The following is a 13,291-nucleotide window of genomic DNA, read 5'->3' as shown; positions in this document are numbered from 1 at the left end:
GCAAGTTCTGGACACTACTTTACACCACCCATGAACCAACAGCACCAAGGTGAAGTTTACACCATTCTTATCCGGGCTCCAACCTGCCAGGGCACAAAAACATCCTGAAAATGCCAAGTGCACATGAGTGACACCTCCTGCACTGTCACCTGAGGGTGACACTCCCTCAGCAGTCCCAGAGGATCAGGTTTCCTCCCAGCAGGCTCAAGGAAACCTGAAGTCAGGACTTGGGTTCCAGAACTGCAGATCCCTCAGGCAGGCAGTGCCACACCACAGCAGGAGGGATGGAAGCAAGTTCTCTGGAACTGGGAACCTGCTCATTTCAGAGCTGTGACATCAGTTGGAATTGGTTTTTAAAAGACCTGTCTGTCCTCCAGGAAAATCTGAAACTCCAAGAGAAATGGGGAAGGGAAAGGTGCAGACACCACCATCACTAAGCTTAAGCCATGTCTTACACTTCCAGTGCTGTGAAAGCACCAGGCTTTGTGTTCACCAAATCTCCACAAAGCCTTTAAAGGACCATTTGAAAACAACAAGAAGCAGCACAGAACTAGAAACAGAATTTGAACCATGAAAGCATTTTGTATCTCTATATGTGCCTGTCCCAGCTGGGCAGGAGACCCTTCCACAGAAATCACTTCTTGGGAATCACGAAGCTCTGCCATGACTCAGGGTAACATTTCCCCCAAGAGCTCCCACCACTGTTAAAAGCTTGCTGTGAAGGAGTGCTGCAGCACCTGAGGTGTGCTTTACTCAGGAACACCTCCAGATCCACCAGAACAGATCAAATGATACAACACAGCTCATCCCTCCCCACCTCTGAAACACAACTCACGCACACCCAACAGAGCAGTCACGACTTGAGAAACAAAACCTTAGTGAGCAACTCAAAAGACACATTATAAATTCATGGAGATCCCAGCAGAATTCATTCAGTTCCCAGCACAGGGAAGGGAGTGTGAGTCAGGGAAGCAGAGGTGGTACCTGTTGATGTGCTCCTTCGATGTAGTACAGGGCTGTGAGCACCGCCAGTGCCAGCAACGCACACACCAGGAGCCCTCGCCGACGCCACAATCTTAAAGACAAATGGCAAATTAGGGTTTTTCATCATTAAGCATGCATTTCAAAGTAACTCAGCTACTCCTGGGGACTGGGGCTGCCTGGATGTGCTCAGCAGGGACAATGGCAGCAGTGTAAACCTCCCAAGAAGGTATCTGGGGAGCCTTTACTCTTTAGGGAAAAATCTCTGCGTCGCTGTCAAGCGAGATCAAAGTTCAGCTACACATATTTTATTATTTTTTAATAAAGAAAAACAAAGTAACTGTCTGAAAACAAACACAAGCTCAAAACAATTCAGCTTCTGGAGCCAAGAGTCAGACCTAGGCCCTGAACAGCAGCTGTGGCCAAGCAGAGAGCAAAGCAGGCCCTGCACTGGCCCTGGGCAAGGACGAGCTGGGTAGAATTCAGAAATGCTGATTTCCAACTCTGCTGCTGGGCAGAACCACAGTGACAGTCACAGGAAAAAATCTTTACATTATTTTGTTTCCCCTTATCTATTAAAATTAGAATCTTGTAACAATTCCAAATGTAATAAATACATTTTAAGTAACTCTGAAGCATTAGGTGAGTAAAGGGAGAAAAGTGTTTTCCAAAGTAATTTGCAACAAAATAATTTTTGAGCATGGTTTTACTGGGGTTATTTTTCTGCTTGATGTGTATGTGGCCACACACAGTAGATCAGTAAATACATTTATTATTTTCCAGAGAACACTATTATATTGTCACCTAATGATATATAAAAAAGCAAGTGCTAGCATCACTTAAAATTCCCAGACTATAATAGCATGAACATAACTTATCTATTTAGATAGATAGAAATGTGAGGCATAATACAGCAAAACAGTCACGAATATTTCATATTAAGCAAACTGAAAAGAGCACTCAAAATATTTTAAAGCTACTCTGCTTACATTAGTGTGACAATTGAATTTTCAAATGATTGTCTTTCAAAACACAATTTATGCAAAGGAATACAGGAGATCATTAAGAGTCACTCTGAGGTCTCAACTTAATAGCATGTAATAGCCAGGGTTATTTTCTGCAAAGATTCTGTCAGGGGAGTGCCAGACAACTGAATGTGCTGCTCAGCAGAGGAAGCAAGTGCTATCTGTAGCAGAATTGGATGTCTAGGAAGCCAAATAAGATCCGAGGTCTTAAAATAAATCCTCAAATGTTATTTCTGCTTAGTTTAAATAAATGCTTGGAGATCGTCAGAAATTACTGATGTCAGACCCAGTAAAAAAGTTCTCAGAAATAAATCCTAATGATGTCTGAAAGAATGCACATCATCATAAAATAAATAGGCTTGGGGGGTTCAATTTTTTGGGGGTGTGTGGGGTGTAAAAGAGAATTAAGACATCACTACATAAACCTGGTATTTTTCATACAAATAATTTCAAAAGAAAATGGAAAACAGAAGTTTCTGTCAGTAAATCTGAACTGCCAGCACCTCCAGCCTAGCCCAGAGGGGGAGTGAGCACAAGCCTGAGCAGCAGGCTCAGCTCAGCCTGCAGAGGAGCAGCCCAACAGCTGGAGTCACCCAAGGTGACATTAGATCCTGTCTCCTGACTGGGAAAAGCTTTGTAAACTCAGTCCCAAACACAACAGAGCCCAGTTACCAACACAAGCACTGGATGGCTGCTACTCTTGGCATTTTCATTGCAAATTATACTCATGTTTTGGCAGCCTAAACCCCCGGGCCTTGCGCCTCAAGAATTGGCTCTGCATTTCAGCACTGGCAAGGAATGGCAGGACTGCTCCTCACAAATTCTCCCTGGAAAAAAAGCTGGTTTTATCCAGTGTGAAAATAACACTCAGGGAAAGTGGCTTAATAAATCATTTCCTGCTGTAAAAGGGCCCACAGAGGAGCAAAGTCTTTACAGCATCATAAACATCACTGCAAGCTCCACAGAACCCTGACCTCTGCCCTGGCTGAGCTATTTGAAGACTCGGTGATGCCAATACCTGTATTAGTAAGTCAGTGCTTAACACTGCAGCTATAAGCACAGTATCCCTTGGCCTTAAGGATCCCTAAACACTGTCCCACCGTTTCAAATTGGAATATTCAACTCTTCAGGAAGGCAGTTTGACATTTTCTCCCCCAAGCACCTTGCTGCGCTTATGTAATTTAGGCAGAAAGTCTGAGAGCACGGCTACAAGTGTGGGATGTTCCAGCAGCCACCTTTAAGGGACAAAAATACACATGTTCTCTGAAAAAAAACAGTTTTCAAGTTGTGAATCATCAGGGAAAGTGAGATGTCAGAATGACCTACTGAATCAGAGCATGGGTTTGCCCAGAACGCTTAGTAGAAGTTAAAGAAATGATCTTTACTTTATGGTCCATTCCTTCAAGTTTATTAGAGTTTCCAGGCAAAAATACTGCAAGGTAACAAGCGGTTTTTTCCACAGTACAATATTCAACCTCTCCTCTCGCTCCCTTCGCTTCCGCTCACTCAACATTGAGGAATCTGCAAATGAAAAGTAAAAAAAAAAAATATGTAAGAGCACAGGCTGGCAGGTCAGGTGCTATCCCACCCAAAAATACACAGATTCTTTTCTTTTTTAAATTTGTTAGGAAGTTAACGTGAGCTCTCAGTCATCTTTTCTCCTGATCCTAAAGCATTTGCTGCCAGTGCCTCAGGAATGAGGTGACATCCAGGGAATGCAGTGGTTTGTTCCCCCTTGGCACTCAGGGAAGCAGAGTGCCCCAGGCCTGGCACCCAGCAGCCTTTCTGCAGGGCACAGCCACCACCCCAGGTCATGTGTGACCTCAGCACCTGCTGCAGGGACATTTCCCTCAGAACTTCTGAGCTGGTTCTTTTCCAGCAGAGCTATTCCCAGCCTCCCACTTCCAGCAGATGGAATTACACGTGCTCTTTATGCCCCTCAGCCACGGTGTAACTGGATAAGAGCACCTGCCCTCCCAGACAGGAGCCTGTCCAGCTTCTCCCAAACTCCTCCCATGGAAAGGAGCTGCTTTGGGATCGAGCTCAAACCCAGCCCAGGACCTGCTCACAAAAAGGCTTTTCTAATCAAGGTGTTATTTTGTGTTCACAATAAGATGAATAAAATCCCTGAGCTGATTTTTTTTGGAGGAGAAAGGTTTGTTCAAAGGTTGTCAAGTTAATGAGCACTAATAATTTTTAAACTTTTAAAGAAAACAAATTCTGGAATAAGATTTAAAAAATAATACCAGTAAACAATGAAAAAATACACTTGTATCCAAACAGACACCAAACTTGTGTCTGTTACACCATTGTGTTACACCATTACACAATCACAACACATGTATTCTATTTTGCATTGTAATAAAATTAATAAATTTTAGATTTTCAAAAAGCTGTTGCATTTAAAATATTAATCTAATCTGGTCTCCAGCATATTGTAACCCAGGATGTATTCTTTCAGTCTTACTCCAGTCATGGAAACATTTTGCCTTATCAGATGCTGATATTTACAAAGAAACTGCAGATCTCATTAGTCACACAGCCCACTTAATTTTGTACTCCTTAGCTGTAACATCAGTTGCTTAAGATGAACTAACAGAAATCCTGGCAAATACTGAAGAACATCCACATTCCTCAGCTGCAGAATGATTTAAGTCTTTAAGTAAAAGGCTTTAATTTGTTCCATACATACAAACATGCAGTTAATCTTTCTTGTTTAATATGTGTAATAAAAATGTTTCGACCTTGTTTTTAGTAAAAGGTCGTAAAAGACAATGGTGTAAGACTGCACACAACTTGAGAAATCACTTGATTACAAAACATAATTAAATATGGAACTGGCACATTCAAAGCTGACAGGAAACAAAGAAAGATGATTATAATTTCCATGCTTTACTACACAGCATGGATAATTCAGCGATACAAAAATCTTCATTAACTATTTTCAGGTTATTTTTCGTGAGTTCTAAACATTAACCCCAGGCTACTTCAGACATACCAGTAGGAGAAACAGAGGAGAGGCAGGAGGTGAAGTAGTTAAAATTGTTTTGTTGGTAATTTATCACTGAAACCAATAAATTATAGTGACATTGTATTTCAACAGAACAGCTAGAAATTGGGAGACTAATAACTGGATCTGTCCCAGAGTAAAACAGATTTTTATTACCAAGAACTAACTTTTCAGTGCCAAAGGGTGGGGTTGTACAGCCTGACTTCCACAGCCACACATTTGCCAACAGAGTTGAATTTTTTTAGGGCTTTTTTTTGTTGTTGTAGCCCCTGTTGGTACCCAGCTCAGCTTTGTGGGGTTTAAATGTATGTAAACAAAAGATCAAGAACTTTGGGAGGGGAGAAGAGTGTAAGAGAAATGCGAATGGAAATACACAGAATGAATCTATTCCACAGCTTTGAAATCCTAAATCCTTCAGGTTTAGAGCAGACTGAGGTTTCTAAGATTGATTCAGGCATTGAGGCCCTTTGCATTGTGTGGGCATAAAGCCACAGAATCCCAGAATGGTTTGGTTTGGAAGGTGCCTTAAAGCCCATCTCATTCCACGAGAGGTGCCACTCACTAGGTCAGGTGGCTCCATCCAGCCTGGCCTCAAGAGAAAACCAAAATCAATTCCTTTTCAATGCTGTGCGGTTTTAGACCCCAAACAGGCCAGCTGAGAACACAAAGTGATTTTCCACCTACCTGTGAAGTTCCCATTGTGCTGTTCTTTGCTCATTCTTATGCGTCTCTGGTCACAGTCTGTGCCATTCTCTGCCATTTCATAGATCAGTCACGTGTGGAGATCTAAGAGCAGAAGAAACCCAAAAAGGACAAGGTGTGTTTCTGGTTAGGAGGACTCCACAGTCAAAGGATACACACAAACACCCAGCAGCTCTCCAAATCCAACTCACACTCATCCTGCATTACACCATCAAACAGGAGAAAGTGATTCAATCTCCACAGTGACAAAGATTAAAACATTTCCACCTACATAATTCTAAATTTTTCACTCAAATGACAAAACTCCCTCACTTCTAACAGCTGAACAAAAGCTCATTAAACAAACCCCTTCCACGACCTAACCCACTGTTTGGGCTCCAGGAGCAGCAGAGCTTCATACAAACCTCACTTCCATCCTTAGATTGGTGCTTCAGGTGTGCTCCTCAACCTGGTACTAAAGCTTGGCACGTTGTTACTATGTCAAAAACCTCCCTGGCTGAAAGATTAGCCCTCAGTGTGGTAACCAGGATACGGAGCTGCATCTCCTGCTTTGCACAGTCTGGTGTCTCTGAAGCACAAAAAGCAAACTCTTCAGAGGACAAGAGCTTTCTGATGGAAGCTTTGCTGACACTGTCCATACTCTCTGCTGGCTTAGCTTCCCTCTAGAGAGATCAGCCCTAAAACAAAACCCCAAAAGAACAGATGTGGGTTTCCTTATCCAGAGGAGTAAATAATGTAAGAAGTGGGAGCCAGCACAAACCAGAGTGTTGCAAGAGCTGCCTTTTTTTTTCTTTAAAAAAAAAAAACCAACCTGAACAGCTGACAATTCTTATGCAACCAAAGACAAAGAGAGTAACCAGTCAGACTCTTTGTTTTAAAAATCTTCCCTTGAATCTTGAAACAGTTTCTGGAGTTTTATTTGGAAAAGAGCTAAAGCTAAAGCATTTTATTTGCATTGTACTTCTCCCTGTAAGCACACTTGATTTACAGTTTTTGATACACTGCTTTTGTTGGAAAGAAAAGTGGTGCAATATTAAAATGACAGGTTATATAAAACTGTCCAGTGGAAGAAATTAAAGTTCTACAAAAAAAATACTTCCCCACTGATTTATGTTCATCTTAATTGCCAAGCAGCAACTCAGGTTTGGTAAACAGGAGTGAGATCACCCCTTGGATTCAGAGTGCAATAAGTCTGTTGAATTTTTAAATAAAATGTACAAAGATTTCAGATGCTGTATTTGACATTTCTAGGGTCTCAAAAGTCAGTTTCAGACAGGTGTTTTTCTAAACAGGTACAAGCCTTGTGCATTACTTGCATTGCTAGCTAGAATCTAAATATTAAAGGTTTTAGTTAAAATCCAGCAGTCAAAAGCACTGAGGTTTAAGGAAGGAGTCTTTTCTCCAACACCTCCCCCTGACACAAAATGTGCAGAAACAGAAATCTGTCTGGTTAAACAAGGCAGCAGAAACTCAGCTCATGCATACAGCTTTTCTTCACTGCAACATGAACCCCAGAATACCCAACCACCTAAAAAATGAACAAAACACCTTTGCAAAAAGCTTAGAAATGCTGAAAGGGCTCCAGAGTCAGCCAAGGACAAGAGGCCTGAGCTGCTGCAGTGGGAGCTCTACAGCATCACTCTGCAGTCACCTGCAAGCCAGGGATTGCTCAGACACAGGGAAATGTGAACCTCTCCCTCTCCCCAGGTACGTTTAGAGCAGCCTGACACTCTGGAGCTACCCCTGTCCTTAGCTGAGGATAACAGAGCAGTTGCCATGGCAATATCAGGATCAAATGTTCAGCCACCCCTTAATTCCATCAGGACAGGTGGATAGTGGAATGGTTTGTGTCTGACTGTGCTCAGTTGTGCTTATTCTTCTATATATTTAAATAAGTGTTTATGAACATCTACAATGTAAGTTTATATACACACATACCCATGTATATCCCACATGAATTTACACACACAGAGCTCAAATTGCAGAGGGCAATATTTAAATTACACAGCCAGACACAGCAAGCCTGATGTTCACAGAAAGCTGCTTAGGAAGCAAAAGCCATCCAGAGCTGTTGAGCACATACAGTAACATTAAAAAAAAGTGTTCTGGCTTAGGGAACTTCAGTCACATTTTGTTGACTTAAATATAGCAAAGATTAGAAAAAAAATGCCACAGATTTCAGTGGAAGCCACATGTTCCTCATTTGGAAATCCACCTTTTTTCATGTGTACAAATCTAGCCTTCAAAATTAAAAACTCAATTGGTTTGGTCTTGGCTCTCAGCTTAATTACACTCCAAGGAAGTTCATTTAGTGCAATGCCAACTGCTCTCCATGTCTGATGCTAAAGCCCAGGCTGTGCACAACACTGAATTCCAGTGAAATCCATAAAACTCGCGAATCTCTGTGGTTCTCAGGTGTGTTGCTCCCAAGGCATGACAGCTTTTATTTCAGGAGCTCAACTGCCAGAGCCACTTTTACCCTGCCTGCTTGGAAAGGCACTAATCCAGGATTAGCTTTGCGTAACACCACCTCAAGTACACAAGTCAGCGTTTGCACTGAAGCAGAGAAATAATCCCACACCTCTGTAGGACAAATACTTGTCAAGAAGGTCTTAAAGTTCAATCATTCTGCAGGAAAGCTCTAAAAATTCCTATTTAAAAACACAGCTGACTTGGAGATGGGATACCTATCACGTGGCAGGGCTGAACAGGCTGCAAACCCTTGCTGGCTCCAGAAAGAACCTCCCTGGTTTACCCAAGTCTAATTATACTTAAAGCACCTTAGCAAAGGGGCTGGAGGGTGCACATCCCCTCAGCTCAGCACCCTTGATCTGCTGTGCTGCTTGATGCCCATTAGAACCATGAGTCCTGCACTAATGTCTCCCCACAGGGGTTAATTGGAGTGGGAGTCTGACCCAAAATGGAGTTATCCTTCATTAACTCGCTCCATATTCTCAAGTCTACACCCAATTCATGACAGCTCACCACAGGAAATTAAATTCCATCTGCTAAACAGAACTTCACTTCTGACAGATGCTGGGAAAGACACAGAGCCTATCTCTAAAAATAAATTTGCCTACTACATGGAGTACTTAGCAGCAAACATAAAAATAAACTATTTAAGAGAGCGAGGAAAACAAATGTGGCCAGTTTTGTATCAGGGTGGCTTAGATCATTTGTTAGAGCTGAGCTCACACAAGAACTGCTTTGTAGGGCTGAACAAAGAGCTCACAATACACCACTGAGCTTTAGTGCAACCCTAAACATGAAGTATAAAAAGACAATTATTTCTAGTCAAAAATGCAAATTGGTCAACAAAAAGGGTTTGTGGTAACTGTGACTGGCACTTCACAGCATAAGTGAGACAAAGCAAAACAAGCTATCAGAACATGAGAACACAACAAAATTGGGCACTGCAGTATCTGCTGTCTGTGATCAGAGAAAAGGACAAAAGTCTTTTCTCTGAAGCTCTGGGGATGCTGTGGAAGCACCCAAGTGTTGGGTGCACTTATGCAAAAGGAACCAGTTTTGGACAAGGCACTTGGGTGTCTGCATTGTCACATGAAGGAGCAGAACGTGGACTCCTGTTCTGTACTAAGGATTTTTGGAGGACTCGTGTGCTGGAACAAGAAGGAAGCTGTTTTCATGATCTCACTGCTCTCCCAGACATTGTTTGAACCACTTCTTACTGAAAGAGCCCTGAGTCTCATCTCCATCAGTTCCTGCTCACACAGCTGCCAGAACCAGAGTTAGAGCATTTTGTTGTTTCCCCCAGCCACCTCAGCAACACATCAGTTCCAGTTATTTCTTGCATTTAAAGCCAAATGTTCCAACCTGCTGCTTCTTTCTCCTCAACTCTTCTGATATTCCTTCTTCTTTTTCTACACTCCTGTTCTTCAGTTACAATAAGGAGATAAAAATGATTAAAATCCAGCCTTTCCAGGTGGGTAAAGAATGGCACTAATCTAGATAGTCCTGCACATCTGTGAGAGGGTTTTTTTTCAGTCATCAAATGCTCTACAGAGAGAATAAGTTAACAATTCCCTGGCAAAGAAACAGCTTGGAGAGTACTTTCCCTCGAAAGCTAAAGACTGCCTGGCACAGGAACACATTCAGGTGAAGGATGGGATCAGTTTGGAAGTGAAACATTACATACCCCTTCCAGCTCCTCACAGTTATTCCCTCTCCACCACTTCTCCAGGATCTGAAGGCAGTGGAAGAGCCCAGCCACGTCCTCAGCTCTGCAGCACTCGAGCCCAAAGCAACTCCTCTGGCAAAGCTGCTGCCCCTACAGAGCAAGAGAACACCGTTCATGTGACACTGGAGTGACACAGCCCCTCACTTGGAGGTTAATGACTTTCCTGAAGATGACAGAAATTAGAAAAAAGTAACTGCTTGATTTTTTTTTCCAGTCCTTCAGCACTCCTGGGAAGCATTCAATTAAAATAAATGAGGCCACATCTGAAAGATGTTCCAAATCTCCACAGATTCAACTATAATGGGTTATTTTGATATGAGTGCATTTATCCCCATACTAAAAATGTTTTCCTAACTAAAATAGTTTAATTCCTCAAAGGAGAAGTAATTCAGTTAAAGACCACAGGTTTCCATTTTGTGGGTTATGCCTCTGTACACCAGACCTATTTTTCAATTCTTACTCAAATAATTCATCTTAGAATTTAGAGTTAAAATTCACATTTTTTCCAGAAAGACTTTGGGATTCCTTTTAGGAAAGACTGTTGTAACATGAGCTTCAGGGATGCCTTGCAATTTCTTCTGAGTTAACTCAAAGGTCAGCCTGCCATTAAAGCCACATATATTAAACTCATCTTTTTGCTGTATTTTTTTTCTGGTGAAACATGAATTTTGATTACATCCAGCAGCAGAATCAGGTGCTATAACAAAGCAGTAGAGATGCTGTGCAATAAATAGATGAAAAGATGAGACCCAGGGATAAGAGGATATGCAGAGGAGGCACAGCACAGATGAAAAGGGATGAACACAAGGACCTGACAAAGCCCAGAGTGGCTGAAAGCAGCTCCTGAGATAACAAATTCTGCTTTTCACAGGAACAAGTCTCTAAGTGGAGCCAATTCAGATTTCACACTTGGCTATCCAGTGAGGACACCCTGCCCAGACAAGGCTCACAGAGGCCAATTCTGAGCCTTGGGAGAAAGAAAAATATCCTTTTAATAAGCTTGAAATAGCCTGAACAACTGCTTGCCTTACTAATAACATCTCCTGGCTCCCCCTGGTCCAAGCAGCACCAAAAACAGCAAGGCTTGGTGGTTTTGGTGCTGTCCCATGGCTGTGTTTGAAGCTGGTGCAAAAAGCTCAGTGTTGCAACAGTTTCATGGTTGTGCCCTTCGTCCTCAGGGAAGAGCAAAGTCTACCCAGCTCACACTTGTCAGCAAGGAAGAGAAGTTAAAATTCCAACCTGCAGATAACTCTGTCTCCCATCACAATGCTTCAGGAATTATAGGGGGTTTTCAGCTTTAAACCCACAGGTTTTTGAAGAAATAAGGACTCTCCAAGCATGCACAAATGACACAGATGACCCTAAGGAGAGCTGTTCATGAGATTCAGTCAGAGGCAGTCATGACATTCAGAAAGAATTCCAAAACAACAATTTAGAAAGAAAAAAAGCATTAAGGTGGAAAGAGTGTAATTGCTGCAGCCTACTCACCTTCCTCATTGCTACCACCCACTTGAAAGCTACCGAGTCTCCTCCTACCCTTCCCCACAGCAGTTACAAACATCCTTGGCTTCAGCAGCTCCACAGGATGAGAAACAAAGCTCAGACTGATAAAGAGAGTTCACCTTCCATTGCACCACTGGAAACTGGCTTTTGAAACCCTCATCTGAAAACAGGGGATGAAGCCATTCTTACAACTGTCACTTATCCCATAAGGAATAAAGGAAAGTCTATTCCATGCTGCAGAAATAATGGATTGGAAAAAGGAAGACTGATAAAATAAAGGCTGTTTCAATGGGAAAATTAATACATTAAAGAAGAGCCGATGTATATTATCATAAGGTGTTAGGAAGCATGAGAACCCTCCCATCAAATGGAGGTGAAACAATCTCTAAAAGAACAGAATTCCTAAGAGCAAAACAGCACCAAAATCCACTGCCCAAACAACACATGTGGTCCAAGGCATGAAAGAGTAACACCACACTTTTTCCACCTCAACCCACATTGTCACCATTAACTAAACCAGGATACCCACTTGTTGGTAAGCACAGAGCAGAACAAACAAGGGCAGAAGAAAACCCTGAAGAAATGTCATAGGTGCAATTGAAAGGGAATAACCTGGATTCACAGCACTTTATAGATAAATATCTGCCATCAAACGCACTTATCTCCCCTTCCCTCAGGTCACCTACATGACCTGTCAAGCATCTGAGAGGCAAAACTGGAATAAAACAGGAATCTTGCTGCTTTTTTATCTCCTGTAAACACCAGATGACATTGGCTAGAGAAATAAAAGCCAGACGAGGCGCTTAACCCCAGTCAGCAGAAATGTTTTCTTGGATTTGGGCCTGCCACCCTCAAGCCCCGGGCAGTCCCTGGTGATGGAGGGAGCACCCAGCCGGGAAAGCACAGCACATTTCCAGTGGAAAAGCAGACAAAGACCATCGGTATCTGACTCTCCGCAGGGAGAAGGACGGATTTCTCCCTGACGGATTTCCGTCCCTTATGTCGGAGCAGGGCGAGTCTATTCCACCCTTCCCGGAGCTTTGTTAGAGCAGAGCCGCTCTCCAGCGGGGTGAGATGGCAGCGGCTCTCGTCCCGAAGGTCGGCGAGCAGCAGCCTCCCCTCCCGCCCTGATCCTCCACAGCGTTCCCGGCCGTCCCCCGGCTCCCACACAGGTCCCTCGGTTCGCACAGCACCGGGGGCCGCCCGGGCCAGAGGTCCCCTCTTGCCGCCGTCACCTCAGAGCCGGAGGAGCCGTGAGAGCAGCGGGGCGGCGCCGCGGCCAGCGCTGAGGGGAGCGATGGGCAGCGCTGAGGGGAGCGATGGGCAGCGCTGAGGGGAGCGATGGGCAGCGCTGAGGGGAGCGATGGGCAGCGCTGAGGGGCGCCATGGACAGCGCTGAGTGGAGCCATGGACAGCCCTGAGGGGAGCGATGGACAGCGCTGAGGGGAGCGATGGGCAGCGCTGAGGGGCGCCATGGACAGCGCTGAGGGGAGCGATGGGCAGCGCTGAGGGGNATGGACAGCGCTGAGGGGAGCGATGGGCAGCGCTGAGGGGCGCCATGGACAGCGCTGAGGGGAGCGATGGGCAGCGCTGAGGGGAGCGATGGGCAGCGCTGAGGGGAGCGATGGGCAGCGCTGAGGGGCGCGGTGGGCAGCGCAGAGGGGTCCCGCTGAGGGACCGCTGACGAGACCCCCGCCCGCCGGGAGAGCCCCGGCCCCGGCCCCGCACTCACCACGCTCCAGCAGCTCCGCTGGGCCCGGCACAACGCGGAACTGGGCCCGGCACAACACGCCCCGTCCCGCCCTGGACTCCGTCACTTCCCGAGCGCCGGGGTCTCGTCACCTCCGGGCGGGCGCGGCGGAGCGGCCAGGC

General features: G+C 44.5%; 1 protein-coding gene across 7 annotated transcripts in view; it reads right to left on the bottom strand.

Annotated features, from left to right (window-relative positions):
• Positions 1-13,251, bottom strand: part of VMP1 (vacuole membrane protein 1) — a 61,213-nt gene extending 47,962 nt beyond the window's left edge. For 5 of the 7 annotated variants that reach the window (XR_004499841.1, XR_001524550.3, XR_001524551.3 and 2 more), the window contains exons 1-5: positions 13,152-13,238; positions 9,875-10,006; positions 5,701-5,802; positions 3,392-3,527; positions 985-1,075 (exon numbers count right to left, since the gene is read on the bottom strand). Coding sequence is in view for 3 of the 7 variants with exons in the window: in XM_015646562.3 (XP_015502048.1) it covers positions 985-1,075; positions 3,392-3,527; positions 5,701-5,776 (303 nt within the window). In the remaining 4 variants the exon portion in view is untranslated. Of the gene's footprint in view, positions 1-984; positions 1,076-3,391; positions 3,528-5,700; positions 5,803-9,874; positions 10,007-13,151 lie in introns of all 7 variants that reach the window. The other 2 variants (XM_015646559.2, XM_015646560.2) reach the window with 2 other exon arrangements.
• Between the last annotated feature and the right edge of the window lie 40 nt (positions 13,252-13,291).

The sequence above is a fragment of the Parus major genome, chromosome 19 (genome assembly GCF_001522545.3).
Source record: "Parus major isolate Abel chromosome 19, Parus_major1.1, whole genome shotgun sequence".
Taxonomy (NCBI): domain Eukaryota; kingdom Metazoa; phylum Chordata; class Aves; order Passeriformes; family Paridae; genus Parus; species Parus major.
Note: the sequence above shows the minus strand (reverse complement) of the source record. Positions and strands in the feature narration are given on the sequence as shown.